The 21,112-nt window shown below is 25.0% G+C and overlaps 4 protein-coding genes across 4 annotated transcripts; 1 reads left to right on the forward strand and 3 right to left on the reverse strand.

Annotated features, from left to right (window-relative positions):
- Positions 1 to 312: 312 nt before the first annotated feature.
- Positions 313 to 10,570, reverse strand: MKS88_005300 (translational activator GCN1; the record flags this gene model as incomplete). The annotated part of the gene is made up of 2 exons (XM_067218550.1): positions 313 to 480; positions 638 to 10,570. 2 exons carry the CDS (start codon positions 10,568 to 10,570, stop codon positions 313 to 315), a joined length of 10,101 nt encoding a protein of 3,366 aa, XP_067070515.1.
- A 2,192-nt stretch (positions 10,571 to 12,762) lies between these two features.
- On the reverse strand, positions 12,763 to 14,729 carry MKS88_005301 (AAR2 protein; the record flags this gene model as incomplete). Its single annotated transcript, XM_067218551.1, has 2 exons — positions 12,763 to 13,028; positions 13,247 to 14,729. 2 exons carry the CDS (start codon positions 14,727 to 14,729, stop codon positions 12,763 to 12,765), a joined length of 1,749 nt encoding a protein of 582 aa, XP_067070516.1.
- Positions 14,730 to 15,753: 1,024 nt separating this feature from the next.
- MKS88_005302 (mitogen-activated protein kinase phosphatase 1) lies at positions 15,754 to 18,012 on the forward strand (the record flags this gene model as incomplete). Its single annotated transcript, XM_067218552.1, has 1 exon — positions 15,754 to 18,012. One exon carries the CDS (start codon positions 15,754 to 15,756, stop codon positions 18,010 to 18,012), a length of 2,259 nt encoding a protein of 752 aa, XP_067070517.1.
- An 885-nt stretch (positions 18,013 to 18,897) lies between these two features.
- MKS88_005303 (site-2 protease S2P) lies at positions 18,898 to 20,180 on the reverse strand (the record flags this gene model as incomplete). Its single annotated transcript, XM_067218553.1, has 3 exons — positions 18,898 to 19,105; positions 19,396 to 19,486; positions 19,988 to 20,180. 3 exons carry the CDS (start codon positions 20,178 to 20,180, stop codon positions 18,898 to 18,900), a joined length of 492 nt encoding a protein of 163 aa, XP_067070518.1.
- Between the last annotated feature and the right edge of the window lie 932 nt (positions 20,181 to 21,112).

The raw sequence follows: 21,112 nt of genomic DNA on the forward strand, positions 1-21,112 counted from the left end.
TATTTTTTCTTTTTTTCAATGTATTTTTTGTGAAATACACATTATAAATACAGCATTTAAATATAACATTTAAATACAAAATTTGAAGTCGGTTTGTGAATTTTATAGCTACAAGAAAAATAATATACACACTTGGAAAAATCCGGAATCTATTAAAATGCTTATACCCATGGATCTAATTAGGAACGTAGTCATTTTTTACAAGTACATATATATACACACATATATATATCGCATGTGTATTTACGTATGTATGTATTTTGAGTACATAATTTAAAAATTTTTCTGAAAAGCAAATGAAAAAATGTGTTATTATTCGGATTCGAATGTTGTGCTACGTTTCTTGGCCAAAACACTATTTGCAAATTCAAGCAGTTGGTTATATTTTTTACTCTCCATTTTGTCTTTTAAAAATTTTATTTTCATTTTGTACCGATTTTCATCGTTTACTTCCAGGATGCATTTTAAGCAGCTCTCTCCCTACATATAAAAAAAAAAAAAAGAAAAAAAAATATACATGCATTTATATATATATATATATATATATATATATATATATGTATATATGCACAGGCGGGTAGGAAAAGGTCAGGTCATTCAATGCATATGCATGCCCAAGGGTTCATGCGAGTCGTACCATTAACTTAAACACTTGTCCTGTGTTAGTTAAGGCCAAGAGCACATTATCCAAAATGATTAAAAAGTTTGGTATGTTTTCATGATATATATCTGGTTTTTTATTAAATATATGTTTAATCCCCTTAAAATAGTTTTGATGTATTTCTTTAGAAATCATGATTAACGGAGGTAATTTTAAATAACTGATAATACTATAAATATAAGATATGCAGTCATCATCACATTTTGATAAGTTATAAAATATGTTGTAGCATATATTCTGTAGACTATTTATTTCTTCCTTTAACATCTGTTCATATAACTGTTTAAAAGCATCTAACGAATTTTCCTTCTTTAAAATATCATAAAAATTACTTACTTCACTTATGTGTAACATGAAATAATAAGATGTAACATCTAAAGTAGGTTTTACATATAATACGGATTCCAAATATTGCTTTTTTCCTGGTAGATGAAAAATTATTAACAGTACGTAAATTTTACATGAATAAAAACGTACGTCATTATTGCTATGATCAAATAGCGGCTTAATCAAATTGATTATTTTATTTAAAATATTTTTTAAATTAACATCCGAATTATTTAATATATTTGACAATATCATTAATATAGTTACAGATTGCTGCAAATTAATTTGTATATTAATGTTATTCAATAAATCATTTACAAGTAAATCAACTCTTGATAATTTTTTTTCTGATATAATATTTAAAATATGAATAATTTGATTTTTTAACTTATCGTTATTTAGTGATTTTATTATGCATGTTTGGAGTTGCGGTACTAGCGGTTTTATATGATTACTTCCCTTTTTAATTAATATTTCAAAAGTGGAAAAGATAAAAATTTTGGCTTGTTCTATGTATTTATTCGTTAATACACGTATTAAGATACCAGAAATTTTTAAAATAAAGGGATTTGTAATTTCTGAATTGGTATATAAAAAAAGCTTTCTTAAAATTTCAATTGATTTTATTTTTATATCTGAATTTGTTGACAATAAAATTACATCTGTGAATATATTTATGAACGAAGAAAACAATCGTTCGCATACATTTAACCCTACTATTTCGTACTTATCTTCAGGTATTTCATTCAAATTACTATCAGTGGTGTACTTATTTATAATACTGTGAAATGTGTATACAAATGTGTACTTACTATCTAATTTCCTAGCCATTTCAATTAAATACATATATATTAAAGATGAAATTTCCAAAACCTCAATATTTATGTCTACTAGGGTATAGTTTGATAAAAAATTTAAATACCTATCTATCCTATTCACATTTAATAAATTTATTTTTTTCTTTATTTTCTTCTTCATATTAATGCTGTTACCTAGATCTGTCGTATTTTTATCCTTCGATATTGTTGTCCTCTCATTATTCAATAAAGAAATGTCTCCTTCATTTATTACGTCTAATAGATATTTAAAAATTGATAAAATTATTTCTCTTATTTTTCCACTTCCTTTGAAATATTCAAACTTTCTTAATTTCTTTAATTTATTTTTATCCATAATTTTTGAATAATTCGTTATTAAAAACTTGTCCTCTGTTTTATCCTTTCCATTTTCATTTCTATATTTTTCTAAGGTAGCGTAGGATAAGTTTATTTTGCTGTGACATTTTTTCAATTCTGAAAAGAGAATATCTGTTAGAATATCTATGTTCTTTTCATTTATATTTTTTAGAAAGCATTTTACGTAAAGTATTATATCTTCAATTTGCATATCAGTTTTATACAATTCTAAGTTTTCCCACTTTCTTTTGTCACAATCGTGACCTTCATCATCTTCATCGTTGTCATCATCATAAACATCTTCCTCAGCAGTAAAGTCCTTTTTGGCATTATGTCCACTATCCTTCAAATTCTTCGAACTGGAATAAATTAAATTTATAAAAATATTAGTAATTTTTGAGAACAAATGAGTATATACACCCAATTTTGCATAAGACACATAGGATAATAACTTTAATTTAGAAGCTGTATACGGGGGTATTAATGCATTATCTACTATGATATCTATTACTAATTCCGTGTGAGCATGTAGTAATAATTTAATGCTTTTAAAATACATCAACTGCTTTAAGGTAAATTTCTTTCCATTTTTGGACAATTTAGAAGAAATAATATGGTTAATAATTTCAAGAATAACATCTTTCATAACAGTTTCCTCTATATTTAATAGTAACGAAGATAGTAATTTTATTATGTCTGAAGTATTTCTATGGTAAGCTAATTCCTTTATCATAAAAATAATATCATTAATTTGGTTAACTATTAAATTATTAAATTTGTTCTTTGAGAATATTTCGTAAAATCCAAGAGCTATTCCTTTTCTTATAGATATATTTTTTGTTGTCTTAAAATCATTAATAAGATTTTCCAAAATAGATTTCAAAGAATTCGAATCAGTTTTAAAAACTAAATCACCTAATGTTAATGCACTGATAACCTGTTTTGAATTATTTTTAGATGATAAATTCTGCGTTATTTTTTTTAATAATATTGGCCACATTTCTTGTAAAACTCTTTTGTTAACATAATTCTTATATATATTATACGATATTTGCCTAACATTTATATTTGTATCATTTTTCATAATACAAATCAATGATAACATAAAATAAAACCTCTCGTGTAAAGCATGTAATATTTCTATATCTTTTTCTTCTTTATGAATTTCTAAATTTTTTTCAATTAATATATTTAATAAAGAAACACTATCTCTTCTAATTCTCCAGTAGCCATTATAGATTTTATTTTCAATAAATTTTAAAATTAACGAAGTATTATTTTTTGAATAAACTGTAATTAATACCTTACATGCTCTTAAAGTAATATCTCTTATTTTCTCATCGCTATCATTTAAACATAACAATAACTTTTGAAAAATCTTTTTTAAAAATTTTTCTGTATAATTTGGTTCGCACTCCGGCATATATATAAAAAATCCTATTAATCCTTCTTTGGAGTTTCCATTTTTTATAATTTTCTTATCGTATTTTAATTTCCAGTTTATTAAATCATCATCTATCTTTTTACAATATTCATTTTTGCTTTTATCCTTTTCTATTAAATAATTACCATTCAGAAAATGAGATTTCCTCTCAGAATTTTTCTCCATTAATTCGTAATCACTATCACTATCGCTGTCTTCTTCGGTCATCTCTTCTTCTTCATCTTCCTCATCCTCAGTATATGCTTCTCCATCTTCTTCTTCATCTTCATTTTCCTCATTCCTGTCCTCTTCATCATATCCTTTTTTTATTTCTTTATACTTATCCTTGTATGCATCATTGTTACCTTTACCCTTTTTAGTACCATGTTTTTCTGCACCACTTTCTTCAGAATCAGCATTATTTTGTTCATCATAATCATCATAATCTGCTTCATCATCATCCGATTCATTATAATCATCAGAGCCCGTGATGTCATCATAATCAGCATCACTGTCAAAATCATCATCATCTGCGTTTATAGAATATTCTTTTGCCCTGCTTTCGTTTTCATCTTCATTTTCACCTTCACTTTCTCTTTCATCATCTGAATAATAATTCTCCACTTCTTCTTCATCATCATCTATGAATTTTACATGTTTTTCGCCATTACCATTAGACTTACCCCGTTGTTTGCTACCCTTCTTCTTATTTCCCTTAATAATGCTTCCATCAAATTTACTAATCGAATCATCGATTTGCTTTATTTTTTTTCCTGCTTCATTTTTTATTTCATTGTATTTCTTCACATCAATCAGCTTCACAACTTTGGATATGAAAATGTTTGCAATTTTTTCTGAACATTTCGATAAAATGGAAGATAAGCATAAGGAAACTCCGCTTTTTTCCACTGATGAAACGGCATTTATGAGAATATTAAAAATGTGTTGAATGTAAAACAATTTAATATTAATATCCATAAACTGACAAATATTTCCAATAGACTTAGCAGTAAGATACCTTATTTCAGGTATTGCATCATTAAGTAAGTGTATTAAAATTTCAAATATGCTATCGTAATAAATAATAAATAAGGACGGATCAGAGACTAGATATATTAAGAAGTAAAATATCTGTAGTGATTTTTTTCTTATTTCTAACCTGATATTATTTATGCCTGTTTTAATTACTGGCAATATTAAACATAAAGAAATATTATCAATTTTATACTCAAAAGATATGGATGAAAAAATATCTAAAAAGGCACTTAAGTTATTATTATTAGGGGAGTAAATGCACGATAACAGCTGTCTGCTTATATTTTTCATATCATTATTATTTATCATTTTTTCTAATTTATTAAAAATTTTAATACATATTTCTTTTACCTTAGCATTTGTTTCTGTAACTAATTCACACAAGGTATTTATTAAATTCATTAAAGCATTATTATCGATATAATTGAGAATATCAAATTTTGAAATAATTATATGCAATGTTTCTAAGTAGGAAATTATGTCCTTATTCTTAATGCTTGAATTCGTTAAATTATCTACTATAAAAGGGAGTATTTTTTTCAAGGCATACTGGCTTATATCATTTAATATTTCTTCAATAATACTAATTCCCAAGACCTTTATGTTATTTACATTATCTTTGTAACATTCTAATAATAGTTTAAAATTATTTAAAATATATGGCTCAAATCTTATTTTCAACACTTTAAATAAACTACCATATGCTAAATAAAAACTTTGCCTCTTAATAACATCCTCAGAGTCAATATTAGAGTTTATTTTATCCAAAATATTATACTTCTTTAATATAGCCATACCATGAGCTTTTACAACACTTCCCAGCAACAAACAACAACCTTTTCTTATTTTTAATTCTTTGTTCGTAAAAATGATGGAAAATATGTCCTCTACAAAAACACTCACATCATAGCTTTCTAAGTAAATTAAACTATCAGTCTTATTTCCTTTATCTCCATTTATTTTCTTTTTATTCTTTTTATGCCCTTCTTGTTCATCACCTTTTTTCCGGTCACTACTTGAAGTAGTATCACTTTTGTTCTTATTCCCTTTCTTTGTACTTTTCGTTGAATCTTGATTTTTCTCATTAATATCGAATGTTACATTTTTCTTCCTATGCAAACTGTTTGATACATTTGTCTTCATCTGATTATAACCAAGGTGTGTGGGATGTGCCTCTTCTCCCACCTCCTCATCCTCAGAATCATGCTTGTTACCATTTTTTAGATTTTCTATAAATTTTGGTATTATAGTGCTAATTTCAATTTGCGTAAAATTATCCGTATCCTTGTGTAAAATTTGTTCTATTAGTTTGTTTAATAATTCTAGCAACTCTTTCTTCAAATTTGGTCCTAAACATCCATAAAACATTACCACGATTAGGTCCACCATATTCTTATTTTTACTTTTTTTGTTATCTCTATATTTATTTAAAACATTATAAATTCTTTTGAATCCTTCTTCCAAATCTTTATTTTCATTTTTAGTTTTTGCATTTCCCTTATTACATTCACCGTAGATTGAATCAGAAGAGGGATCTAACGATTCGTCATCCTCTTCTGAAAAGTCTTCATCTGAGAATTGATTACTGTGACTATTAGTCGTAAGCTCTTTTTTCCCCTTGGCACTTCCTACTGCATTATTTCTTCCTACATTCATATTCCTTTTTTCCTTTTTCTTTTTTCTTTTTTTACTCATTACAAGATATTCATTGTACGAATTTATTAGTGAAGTACCACAAATAATAACATATTCCTTTATCTTCGTTATATCACTTTTTTCCTCTAAACACAAACCTAATAAAAAATTTAAAACAAATTCAACATCATCAATAACGGTAATATAGTACGATTTCGCCAGCTTTTCCATCGTTTTCAGTATTCCTATTTTCCCATATTCCTTAAAAGTTATATATTTAGATGTTAACTGAAAAATTAATTCTTTCGTTTTATGTTTATTGGTTGATACTACAATACTTTTGCATATCATATCTTGGAAGTCACAACACTCTTTTTGCAACGAATCTATTAACATGTATTGGTCCGTGACACAAGGGATGTTCAATTTGCGTATAATTTCTTCACAGTATTTTTGGGTCTCCTTATTATAATCATTCTTAAATATATTTATGTATGTATATATTGATTCGTTTTTAAAAATATCAAAATTATTTTTCTCTTTTTCTTTTTGTTGCTCATCACCCATTACATATTTATAGAGAGACTTGATTATAACATTTCTACGTTTTTCATTTTGTGTTATGCACAATTCTAAAAGTGCTCTAATATTTTTCTTATTCAATAAGTATGAATTAAAGTTGTCTAAAAATGATTCAAGTTCTACATCAATATCTGGATATTTCTCAAAAGAAATTTGTAAACATTTCAGAGCATCTTCGTCATTAATTTGCGTTTTAGTATGTAATAATATATCTAACGTTTTTAAAATATTCAATGTTGCATCTTTATCATTTATAATATTAATGCTATGAAAAACGATTGGAATTAAAAATAATGTCAGTACGTAAGTTATTTTTTCATTCATATTAAAAGAACTGAAAATCATTAAAGCTGACCCACCTACTTTGTTATATTTACTTATTTTGTACAAACATCTTGTTATTTTATTTTTACAACTTAACAATTTTGTACTTATCATGTTATCAATTATTATATACAAATATTTTTGAGCAAATCTAGTTGTTAAATCATTTTTTAAAAAAATCATAATTTTCTTTATAAATATATTTACATATTTCATATCAAATATATCACGAATATAGCTCATTAATTTAATGCATTTTAAAAGGTATTTATTTCTTTCAAATATTTCATATATCCTAATTCGAATTTCATTTTGTTTTTTTATTTCTTCCATTTCTAAGTCTTCCTTTGTCATCCCTTTGTTTTTGTTGTTATGTTTCTTATCTTTTGTCGTACTTCTATTGTTTGTCTTTCTACTTTTATTTAACTCTTCTTCCATAATTAATTCTGCTGTTTCTTCATCATACATAGAAAATAAATGTTTGTTTCTTTTTATATTTTTGCTTTCAACTACAACTGTCGGTTGATAAACATTTCTGTCCACATATAAAGTATCGTATGGGCTTTTACATATTTCTATTTCTTCCTCTTTTATGTTTTCCACACTCTTATCATCCAACATTTCAATCAATTTACTTGTAAATGAAATTAGTTGCTCTTTTATATTTACATTATTTATGCTTGTTAATTCTTGTCTCTTCGATATTTTTATACAACCTTTTTTTTCAATACAATTCTTCTTTTTATTAACAACTAATGCAGAAATACCTTCTCTTTTTATTTTTTGCATATCCTTACGTAGTTCATTATGACGGGAATTAGATATATCCTCTTGTTCTGCTTCACATTCTTTCTGACTATTGCCTACATTTTTCAAAATGTAAAAGGTTTCAACTAAATGTATACAAACATTTTTATGTAATGTACTGTCATAATAATCAGATCCCTTTAAGACAAAAGCTATTACTACTTCTAAATTAATATTAGTTAATAGTTCCTTACAAATAAAATTTTTCATTCTTCTTCTGCTTACGCTATTTCTCAAATTTTTATAAAAGAGACTTGGGTGACAGAAGCATACCATGAACAACACATAACAGTTTTGTTTTTCATTTGGATCTAGATAAACCTTATTTACATAGGAAAAAAGGAAAAAAGTAAACTTCCTTAATATAAACTTGTTACCATAATGATAACGAGAATTGTTCCAATATATAAATAGGTAAATGTAAAAGGAGTATAAAATTAATTGAAATATTTCTTTCTGCATTAATAATACATCTAGTAATATGTGGAAGTCATCCACATAATTTTGATATTCACAGATATGTCCATTAAGTATACCTCCTTTTTTTAAACTAAGTACGTAATTTTGAAAGGTTTTCTGATTTTTTTTCCTAAATTCCGCATTATCATATTTTTTCTCTTGCAAATAGTGAAGGATGCATAATATAATAAGAAACGTGAGCATATGCAGATTGTCTAATTTGTTTTTCCTACCCTCTATTTTATTGGTGTGCTCTACTTTGTTATGATGATATAAATTTGTTCCAGTCTTTTTTTTCTCCCTTTTACCACTTTCAGACAATAACACATGTTCTATGTGTATCTTACCTATTTTATCAAAACAGATGGAACTCGAAAAATCTTTATTCAGACTATTTAGATAATCATAAACCATTTTATTATCTTCATTCATCAAGAATTGAAGTAATAACAAAAGAGAATACACGTAAAAGAAGAATTTGTCAAGAGGAATTTTGCTTATTTCATTTATATCATATAAGTAAAACAGTTCATCTTTATTGTATATACTTTTAAGTAATATTTCATTGATTTGATTGTCAATATTCTTAACAGATGGATGAGTACATTTTATATACAAAAATAAGAATAAATTAACACCATACACATGTTTTAATACTTGTTTTGTTAAGCAGAAGTTTATGTGAGATTTCAAAATCGATAACAATTTCTCATTAACTTCTAGTACACTAACCAAATCGATGTAATATAAAATACAGAAATATAAAAAGGTATCATTATTTTTTCCATATTTTTCTAAGAGTTCCAAAATGTTCTTTGAAAATATATTATATATATCTTTATCATTTTTGAAAATACTGCTTATGCGCCTGACAAACTTTAGAGATTCAATTTTTACATCTTCATTTAAATCGTTTTTTAAATAATTTGTTATCATAGCTTCATTTGAAGTAATAGTATTCTTGATTTCTTTGCTCTTATATGATGAGAGGAGATACGTAGCACACCTTAAAAATATAATTTTCTCATTAAATTTAATAGCATTTAATTTTTTGTAATTTTCAAATAACATTTTTAATATACAGTCATTATCATTATTCAAATGAAATTTATAAAAAATAATAAAATACAACAAATCGCAACTTTCTATATTTTTCGTTTTCTTTATGTTTATAACAATGTCTAATACATTATATAAATATTTCTGGTTATATAATTCCGAATAATAATAAAAAGAAGCTGCATTTCTTAAAGCTACTTCATCATATCTATGAATAAGATTTAATATAACAGTAAACATATTTTCATCTTTACATATTTGAAAAAAATATTTAAATGATCTAGTAATTTTTAGTAATATTTCTTTATTAGTATTTAAAATATTAATAAAAATATTAGTAAATCTATCTATCATTTTTTTTCTATATAATGCACAAGTTTGATTTATAGTACATAAGTACAAACCAAATGACTCAACGACAAGGTAAAGGGGAGTTTCCTCTGTACAAATATTTAAAAGATATTCCAATTCTGCTTCTTCACTTGGTATATTTCCTTCTTCTTCCTGGTATTTATCTCTATTCTTCATATTACTAATATTTGAATAAATTAAAATCAATTTATTAATTATACCTTTTTTAAGCATACGTAATTTATGGTTTACTTCGTTAAACTTCTCATTACTATAAAATATGTCATCAAGAAATGATACACATTTCATAAATAACTGACGAAAAGGAGATACAAATTGTAAGTCTGATAGTAAGTTATCATATTCAGAACAAAAGCATAAAATTTTCTTACAAAAAAATGCTCTTTCAAAATAACTAAAACCTACTTCATCTGATCTTTTTAAAATATATTTATATAAATTTTCTTTTATTTTCTCCCTATTTATTTCATTTATTAAGTGAGATAATAAATGTATACAAATACACATATTATTTTTTATATAATTTGTCTCTTTTGTAAAAAATAGCAAATCAATAAGTTCAAAAGCTTCTTCATCATCTTCATTTAAAATATCCTCAATATTATTTTTCACCAATTCTATATGTTCCCTCTTTGCTTTTTCTTTCTTTAAGTAAATAAATTCCCTAATATCCTCCATATTATTCGTTTCGTTATACATGTTCAGGTCCATCTTTCAAAACATTGCATAAATACGTGGACTTTAGCTATTTCAGTGAATTGAAGTCTAAACAGAGAGCAGGACCAACAATGGGAGATTACGAAAAATGGGAGAACAAAAATGGGGGAATATCAATAGTTGAATAAACTACATATGATGAAAAAATATAAGAATAAGCTAAGGAAAAATGAATGATATGCGAATAAAAAATAGAACAAACTACTGAAGAATGATTATATGAGAACACACAGTAGGTGCATAAAAAAATGTGTTTGTACATAAACATAAACATATATATATATAAATATACACAGAGTAGCAGCTATATGGAAAATGCAACGTGCATGTATGTGCTACTGTTTTCTCCCAACACCGTTCAAATTTTGCACTATGGTAAACACCGTCCTTAATGAATTATTCTTGTATATAATAGTACTCTTTTTTTTTTAAAAGGTATTTATGAATATATATATATGCATAAATATGAACGCTTGTTTTCTTAATACTGAAGGAAATTATGTTTTGAGTTCTTGAAAACTATGGATTGAATTCAAAGATGATGCTTTTCCCATTTATTTCTCTTTAATTTTCTCTTATGAAAACTTAAGAAAAAATAAAAATATATAAGATTAAACAAAAATGAAAAAAAAAAAAAAAAAACTTTTCTCTTTATTTTTTTATTAATAAAATTTATAATTTTTTACAGCAAAAATTCTCTTTGCATAAAAAAAACAAATAGTTAATATTCTTGTGTAAAATATGTTCAGCAATGCATTCTTTTGAAAAATAGAACCATATTCCTTATTTGTTTGTGTTAGGTTCTCATAAAAAAAAAAAAAAATTTTATATTAATGGAGAAAAAATAAATGTGCACTAAAAATTATACCACCATCGTCCATTTTAAAATGGTAACATACATAGTAATTTTCATTGCATTATAGAAGAAATTAGAAAAAATTCAAAAATAAAAGTACACGTAATACTCAAAATATGCAAGAAAAAGGGGATAAATTTGGAACTTTAAGTGTTCCATTTTTTTTTTTTTTTTTCTTTTTTAAAATAAACAAATTTTTTTTATCAAATTGGGTAAATTCTTATAGGAAAATATTCGTTATTATATTTCTTCCCTGCTATGTTTTTATCATTTTTTCTTATATAACACGTGTAACATATAATATACTTCGTGGAAACAATAAAGGCATATAAATATGCATACGTATGTAATAGTATTGTGTATATACATACGTAAAAGGACAACTTTACTACTTTTCCTATGTTGTCGCAAAATAAGGCAACTATATGTGCACAGGAATAGTTTGTCATTTTTTATTTTGAATGTCATAAAATTTAAATATACGTCTTAATTCACTGTACCTTAATTGGTTATACAGTTGGCCACTTGATATATGACATAATATGCTGCATAATATACGACTATTTTGTGACCTATATGAGATTTATTTTTTTAGCTTATCTGGAAATTCAAATTGCCCACTTGGTTGGTTTGTAGGTGAGTTAATTTAATAACTTTAAGCGAACCCTATATTTTTCCTAGTTTTAAATATATTGTTTGTTATGTAGTTTACAAAATGTATATATTTACAAATGGTGAAAGATAAAGAAATGCTAGTGTGAAAAAGATTTAAAAAAAAAAAAAAAAAAAAACTGTTACGTTATCCTTTTCATATGTGTTTTTTTAAAAATAGAAAAAAAAGTATATAATTTGTGTACGTGTTAATATGCAAAGAATTGTTACAAAATCACCGCAATAACAATAAGAAAATGCATAAAAGAAAAAAATCCTATTTCTCTATTAATATATAGCAAAAATATGTAATCAAATGTATGGAAAATAATCAAAAAAAATTAAATTCCTAATTTTTAATAAGACAACACGAAAATTCATTTGTGAACGATTCATATTTTACGAAAAAACAGAAAAGTGTTAAACAGAAAAAAAGTATAGAAATTAAAAATATAACAGCTTAAATAAAAAAACAAAAAAAAAAAAAAGATGCCTCAATTAGTTAAAATTTCCTTTAATTATTACAAATAGTATATATATTCTACGTAATAATTTTTGATATTCATAGGAAATTTGCTCGTAAATATTCTTATATATGTATTAATGTTTTTTTTTTTTTTTTCTCTTGCTTTATTACTAATTGCATCTTATTAAATCTTTCTTCTTACTTTCTTCTCTTCTAATCGTCATCTACATAAGTTGGTTGAAATTCTTCATACACAAAAGATAAATCAGGCAAATGCAGCCCTAGTTTTGCGTATATAATTGTATCTATAGAATCTACCAATTTTACTATATTTACATTAACATCCTCTAAATTACTGATTATTTCATAAATATTATAAATTCCAAACAGAATGAAACTATTTTCTGCATTGTCAAAAAAATCATCACTTAAGTAATTTAAATGGATGAATATAACTTTTAAAACTTCTTCAAAGAAATCTACGATAAAAAGGTCAAAGAAAATTAATGCAGCCTTGAAAAATTAAAAGGAAAAAAGAAAAAGAGTAAAACAAAACATGGACATTGCTACATAACACGCACATAAATATATATATATATATATATATATAAGTTCATTATGTCAAAATACGAGAGTATTACATTTCATTCGATCTTTCAACAAATAATTCATAACCCCTCGTTAACTTCTTTTATACCTGCAAAGTTACTTATCAAATGCTGGGAGTTTGAAACAAGTTCAAAGAGCTTCTTCCACTGAAGAAAGGATTGATAATTGAAACCTAAATGAAATAAAATAAAAGCAAATTGAAACTCACCTAAAATATAAAAAAGCTTATTTTCAAACTTGCGAAACCCCTCCTGCTTTTCATTGTCATAATAAATGTACGTATATTCCTGTTGAATTATTTCTTTCAGTATCCAATATTTTTCTAAATTTTTCATAGTTAAATCTGTAGGAACATACTTTTTATGTTTATTATCAATGTGGATGCACTCGAAGTAGCTTTTATTGGCGCAATAATCATTTGGCAAACCGCTCTCTGTTTGTTCCTCCGATAATTCCTCTACTGGTTCCTCATCTAGTTCCTCTAATTCTTTTTCTGCTACATCCTTCGCGATATCCCTCGTTTCTTCTTCTTTCACACTGTCTTCTTTTTTATGGTTCCTAAGTATGTTAAGCTTCTTCCGATAATTCCCACCAGACGTGTACTTCGGAATAACGGAATAAAACATATAGGGTTGGTTATACAAGTTCATTTCTTCATCCCTAAATAAATCGTTTTTCTCTTTTACCTCTTTTAAAAAGGATGAACAAAATGTTTTATTAACTGGCTCAATTTTATCAATTACTTCCTCATTAATATAGCTAGTTAAGCTTTTCCAAATTTTCGTATATGTGTATGGGTAAATTAAAATAGAGCTTTTCTTTTCTTTTATAATAGTCTCATCTAAGAAATCTTTTTCATGCAGATGAAAAAAATATTTATACATAAAATCATCTTCCCCTACATATGTGAAATTGTTGTTCTTCTTGTCATATTTTAAAACTAATAATTTCTTTTCTATATCAAAATAAAGGAATCTGCTATTTCTTATTTCTTCACAGTTATTTTTTTTCATCTCATTCATTATAAATTCTTTTGAGATTTTACTATTTTCGTTAAATAATACATCACTACTCCAATAAAGAAAATGACAACCTTTATTAATGAACTTAATAATTTTATAAGGTGTATCCAATTCAAAATTAGAATAGTCCAGACCTACTTGTAATTTTATGTTACTCTTAAAAGGAACTTGTTCATTTTTTTTATCCTTGTCTTTCTTTTCATAATCTTCTAACTGTGCATTTTCCACGTTTGATTCATCATCATTTTTGTTTAACTCACGATTTACCATATTTAACTTATCACTACTTGTTTTTTCCTTATCAAACATCTTTATTAATCCATTAATTATAAAGTTTTCATTTGATTTTAAACTACCGTTATCCAACATTCCTTCACAGTTGTTAACAGAATTTTTGTTTTTACTTTTATCCTCTTCTTTTCTTCCTTCCTTTGTCGTCTCATCATCCATTAGTAAAACAAGGGAACACCTATCATTATAAACAAAGGAACTAACTGTACTATCTCTGTTTCCATTAGTGGGCTTTTCAACATGGATATATTCAGTCATTGCATATTTTCGTGGTTTGTACAGGAGCAGATAGCCGCAGCGAGAAAAATTTGTATATTTATAATTTTTTTAAAAAAGAAATTTTTTTTTAAAATTTAGTTCTTCATTTTAAAAAAAAAAAAAAAATGAAAATAATAAGGGAGTGAAAAAAAAGGAAAAGAAAAATTTCATAGTAGGTTTTATTATTTTCTTTTTTCTTTTTTTTTTTACTGTTCTTTAATCTTACGCAACATTATCCTTAAAATGATTACTTATTCGCATGGAAATTTCTCATCTTTTCATGCGTAAAATAAAATAATGTAAAATTCTCATTGCGGGAGGCTCAATAAGAGAATGTTTTTATTTTACATTTACTCAAATGATTATAAAAAAAAAAAAAAAAATGGGGCTCAAATATGTAGATCACAATGTAATATATATAATATATATGCTGTCAAACGGCATATTTCACGTGATCTAATATTTCAAGTTTTTCCTTTTTGAAATGAGGGACAAGTAAATAGGAAGAATATTACTGCTTCATGTGTTACACTAAATATTATACGTTACATGCTTTATATTATACGTAATATGCTTTATATTATACGTAATATGCTTTATATTATACGTAATATGCTTTATATTATACGTAATATGCTTTATATTATACGTAATATGCTTTATATTATACGTAATATGCTTTATATTATACGTAATATGCTTTATATTATACGTAATATGCTTTATATTATACGTAATATGCTTTATATTATACGTAATATGCTTTATATTATACGTAATATGCTTTATATTATACGTAATATACTTTATATTACATGTTATATGCTTTATATTATATATTATCTTTTTTTTGCATATTTACTATATTACATATTTTTCTTCATAATATAAATTATTTGCTACTATGTGTGCATATGTTTCACATGCACTGTGAAAGGAGAATATATATTTGATTAAATGAACAAATTAGACTTTCTTTCATTTTTCTTATAAATTTTCTTCTTTTTTTTTTTTTTTGTGAACAATGATTTATGAAAGAACAGATTTCGAAACTACGAAAAGCAAATCGGAAAAAAGTGCCACAGTTAATGATAACAAGGATGAAAAATGGGCAGATGCAAAATCATACCACAAGAATGCGTCACCTTTTAAATTAATAAATTCGTTTTACATGTACAATTACATGCAATTACTAATAAATGAAGGGAAGAACAAAAGCTTATTCATTATTGACCTAAGATCTGAAGAACTATTTAAAGAAGGACATATAATGAACTCTGTTAACATTAACAATGTTAGTAGGATTATGGAAATAGAGAATGAGATAAAGTCAAAAGAAAATATAAAAATTATTTTTTATGAGGATGAAGAGGTTGAATATTTAAATAATTACAATTATTTATTGAGCAAACATTTTTTAAACACGAAAGCTAATTTCTATTTTTTGAAGGGGGGATACACAAAATTTGAAGGGGAGTACTTTTTTTTATGTATAAAAAGTTATAATGGTAACAGTAATAGTAACAGTCGTACTAGGATTGGCAATATACAGCAATATGCATGTTCTAAACTTGTTCCCTATATTAATTACCCCATAAAAATTTGCAGTAACTTGTACTTGGGAAATATCGTTCATATTAACAATTCGTTTATAAACAGGTTCTTAAGAATAAAACATATATACGATTTTACTTCCTCTGGTTTTGATATAAAAAATGATGAAGTATTAAACTATTTCAGGTACAACATACTGAAGAGAAAAATGGAAAAAAATACAAATTCCTTAAGAAATGAATCAGTTAATTATTACAATTTTTTGGACATTCGTATGGTCTATGATGTTGTGTACAGTTTAGCTCATATTACAAGTGTGAAAGAAGATAAAGCTATTCTTACCAAACTACAAAAAGAAAAAAAGTGTAGCAGTATAGTAGGTAGTGGCAAAGGTTATACCAATAATTTAAGGATATGCATGGGTAAAAACGAATTTCTACTAAAAAATAATGAGGGTAACCATTTAAAGAAAAATGAGGAAAAAGAAAATGTCTTAATAATATGTAATCAGGGCATTAAAGATCAAACTAAAGAGAAAATAAATAGTATAAGTTTAATAATTTGCATGTGTTATATTATGTATACCAAAAAATACAATCTTAATTTAACCCTTGCATATATGCTAAAGATATGCAATAATTTAAGTTTAAGTTCGCAAACAAGGAGCTTTTTGCAAAATTTCTACCAGTCCTTAACGAAAAGTAATTTTAATTTAGAATTTTATTGTAATTCAAGGAGCAACATGCAGTCGAAAAGTAATAAGAGCAATAGTAATAGCCCTATCAGAAGCAATAGCAGTAGCAGTGGTAACAGTAAAAGTAGCAATCGTCGCTCGAATAAGGAATCGAGTTCTCAACTGCAAATCATAAAAAGTGAAAACTTTAGAAAATTAATAAAAATGTATGAAATAGGCAAATGCTACATTATGTTAAATCATTCTGAGGAATATATTCTCTACGTAAATCAAGAGCTAATGCTCAATGACATTCATATAATGAAGGAAAAAGTGGAGGATAAGGATTTTAATTCCTATGAATGTGTAATGCAGTCCATTCTATTTCATATATATAATATTAACCATAATAAAATAAATTTTGAAGAAATTAATAATTTTTTAGAAATCCTAGTAAAAATTATAAATGAGAATAAATTAGAAAATTATCGCAAAATGCCATATTTTTCATTAATTATAATAAATTTATGTAAAGCATTATCAGTGGACGAAAAAGATGATAAACATAGTAATATAAAACCATTTATGGAAGAATATGAGAATATTAAATATAATATATTTTCCTTAATTTGTAACAATATTGTCACATGCATTGATTTTATTATAAAAAACAGTTATACGAATAATGCAATTAATAATGTTACAGAAGAATATGAAGTAACACTGAAGGAGAAGGAAGAAAATTTAAAAAAAAGGAATATAGATAAAAACACATATATGATATTTTTAGCACTGAAATATCTTTTAACATCCTTTTTTTATTTTTATGTCTATCCTGCCATAGAAAAAATGAGATTTTCATACATGGATAGAATATATCATACGTTACAAAAAATTGATACATTTGCCGATTATTATTATTCTATTTTTAAAATAAATATTAATTTAATTAATAATAAGAATTATAAAGCGCAAATATGCTCTTCTGATAACCTGCCCGTGTATTTTTCGGATATATTAAGACCCTTTATAATAATCAACAATTACTTGAATTAACATAAAACGTTCTGTCACAATATACTCCTATTTTGTATATGCCCTTTAATATACAATTTTGAGTATAGAGACATTCGTACTTGAATACGAATTGCGCCCATGTACATGTAACAATACTATACATGCATTTATATATATATATATATATATATATTTATGTACGTACACTTATGTCAACATACCTTTTTTCTCAGAAATTACCACACGTTTTTAAGCTGTTTCATTTTAAATATAACTCTTCCACTTCTTATTCTCCATTTTTTCTTTTTTTTAATTAATTATATGTTAATTTGTGTATATACATAAAAAAGGAGTAAAATGGGACAGAGCGTAAGAAAATATACTATCACCAAATTAAACACACTTTGCAACATTGACAAACAACAGTATAATATAAGTATCGTACAAATTTTGACATGCATATATATATATATATATATAAATACATGTATATTTTGAAAACGTAATTTTTAGCTTTATTTTATAAGCAGTCCTATGAAAGTAAAACATCCTTAAAACTAATAACATACTACCTTTTTTGTGCACATTTTTTAAAGAAGGAAAATGACGACTGTAGTTATAAAACTATTGTAGCTTGAATGTTTCACTTTTGAGTACTCATGTACATAACAGTCTTGTTTATTTATAAAGTTAAAGATGTTTAGCCTTATGTTAAAACACCAAAAAAAAAAAAAAAAAAAGTTATATCCACCCACTACCTATTAGCAAATAAGTTATATTCTTAAAAAAAAAAGGAAACACTATTTCTACGCATATATATATAATCGTATATACAAATTAAAAATCATACTTTTAAAAATATTAAAATGGTAAAACTTTTAAAATTGTGATAAAAAATGTCCCGTTAAATATATATAAGTATTCCTATAGTTTTCTAAGGTAATCATACAATGTTGGGAAAGAGTTAACTCCACTTGTTACATGTGATATTTCAATTCCCAAAATCCTTTCTAATATAAAGTTAACAATGTTTGTAAAAAAAAGATACTTTGTTTCAATAAAATTAAAATATATGAAAACAAGGAGGGGGCATATATAAGACAAATAGGTGTATACAATCTCTTCGTTGATTCTAAGAAAAAAAAAAAAAAAGAAAAATCGTTAAAAAATGTTATGTATTTTATGTTACATGAGTACCATTCAATAAGCATCATGCGCATATTTATATATTAACATATATACACATGTACATACACATATATACATATGTCCATATACACATATCCGTAAGCCCATATACACATATCCATAAGTACAAATACACATGCCCGTATGTATATATACACATATACATATCCCTATGTTCTTATATACTTATACACGTGATCATAGGCCTTTTCATGCTGTTCATTTTTTCCTTACAAGTTCCTTATGCAGTAAGGCAGATATGGCTCAACGATTCCCCATCCATCAAATCCAAGAATAGGGCATATATTTAAAAGAAAAGAATCAACTAGGAAAGAAGCAGAAGTTGCTAAGGATATAAACAATATAGATTGTGGATAAACACTTAAATTTTTTTTATTTTTAAAATAAGCACATAAATTATAAAAAAACACAATTAGTACGATATATAAAATATCTGCCAAGGGGCCAGATAAAAAAATAAATGATAACTGATATGTACTTTTTATAAAATGTAATTGCAACCAATATAAATTTCCTGGTAAACTAAATCCTGTCACAAATAATGTTATTAAAGGTATTACTAATGTATGGAATATGTCAAAATAATTCAAAATATCCAGATATAAATAACCTTTATATACCATTGTTATGTCTCCATATTTATAAGCAACAAGAGCGTGCGCAAACTCATGTAAACATAGTGATATTAAAAAAGAGGAGAAAACAAATAGAACAAAAACAATATAAGAATTTGAATAATATAATATAAAAAAAAAAAAGGAAAACAAATAGGATATCATTAAAAATAAATTTCCAATATAATAACCATTTACATTAATTAAAAGATGAATTACACAAATTAATAATAATGGTAGGAATGATATAATGTATGATATACAGCTCTGATAATTCTCATAATCATAACTTTTTTCTTTACACAATGATAAAAAATTACTCGCGTATCTTTTCTGTGCCATTTGTGTGTTTCCATAAAATAGCATTTTATTTCTTGAACCCATGTTGTTGAAAATTTTTTTTTTTATTTTCTTTACTATTCCTTACGTTATTGCATGATTATAAATTTGATGATAATAATTTATTGATAACTTCATGTTTAAATGATCTTTATTTCATAGCAAGTTTTTCTTTTGCTTCCTTTTTTATTTTTATTTTTTTTTTTTTTAATATTCTTTCCTATTTCTATACCAAACAGAGTACAATATATATATATATAGTTATTATTTATAATTTCCCCAGCTTTTACTAATTTTATGTTATTTTAAAAAAATATTATTTCATAACAAGATTCTTATGTTCCCATAATATAAAATTTTTCTCCATAACAATATGTATGTTTCTTCATTATTTTTTAATTTTACCACTTTATCTTCCATAAATCTAATAAATTAAGTTGAGAATCCATTTCTACTAATTTTTTTCACTTAATAGTATAATTTTTTATATGCTTAAAATTTCCTTCTTTTTCTTAATAAAAACATCCTCAATTTGGTACTTTATTTTTTATGAAATCTTTAAAAATAAAATTTTACTATCATAATTTTATTTCTGAAAATTGAATTTTTTTTAGGATTTACCCACTTATATAATAATTTAAAAAAAAATAAAATTTCTTTCACAGCAACGTAAAAAAAAAAATGGAAGAATAAAATTATTTTGTACACATACTATGTTCTTAAAAGAGAGAAAAAATATGGGCTGTTGATGCACTGTATGTATATTTAGCGGAAACGGATACGAACTATGAAAAGTAGTAAAATCTTTAACACTAAAAAAATATGTGACAAATTTTAAAACACAAATAAAAGATATGATATTCTAATTATTTCAGAAGAAAAAAAGAACTAGTATACGAGTAAAATTTTAACACAATTATGTACAGACAAACATTTTAAAGTTCCGTCAAAAAAAAAAAAAAAAAAATTTTTAGAGA

The sequence above is a fragment of the Plasmodium brasilianum genome, chromosome 14 (genome assembly GCF_023973825.1).
Source record: "Plasmodium brasilianum strain Bolivian I chromosome 14, whole genome shotgun sequence".
NCBI lineage: Eukaryota > Apicomplexa > Aconoidasida > Haemosporida > Plasmodiidae > Plasmodium > Plasmodium brasilianum.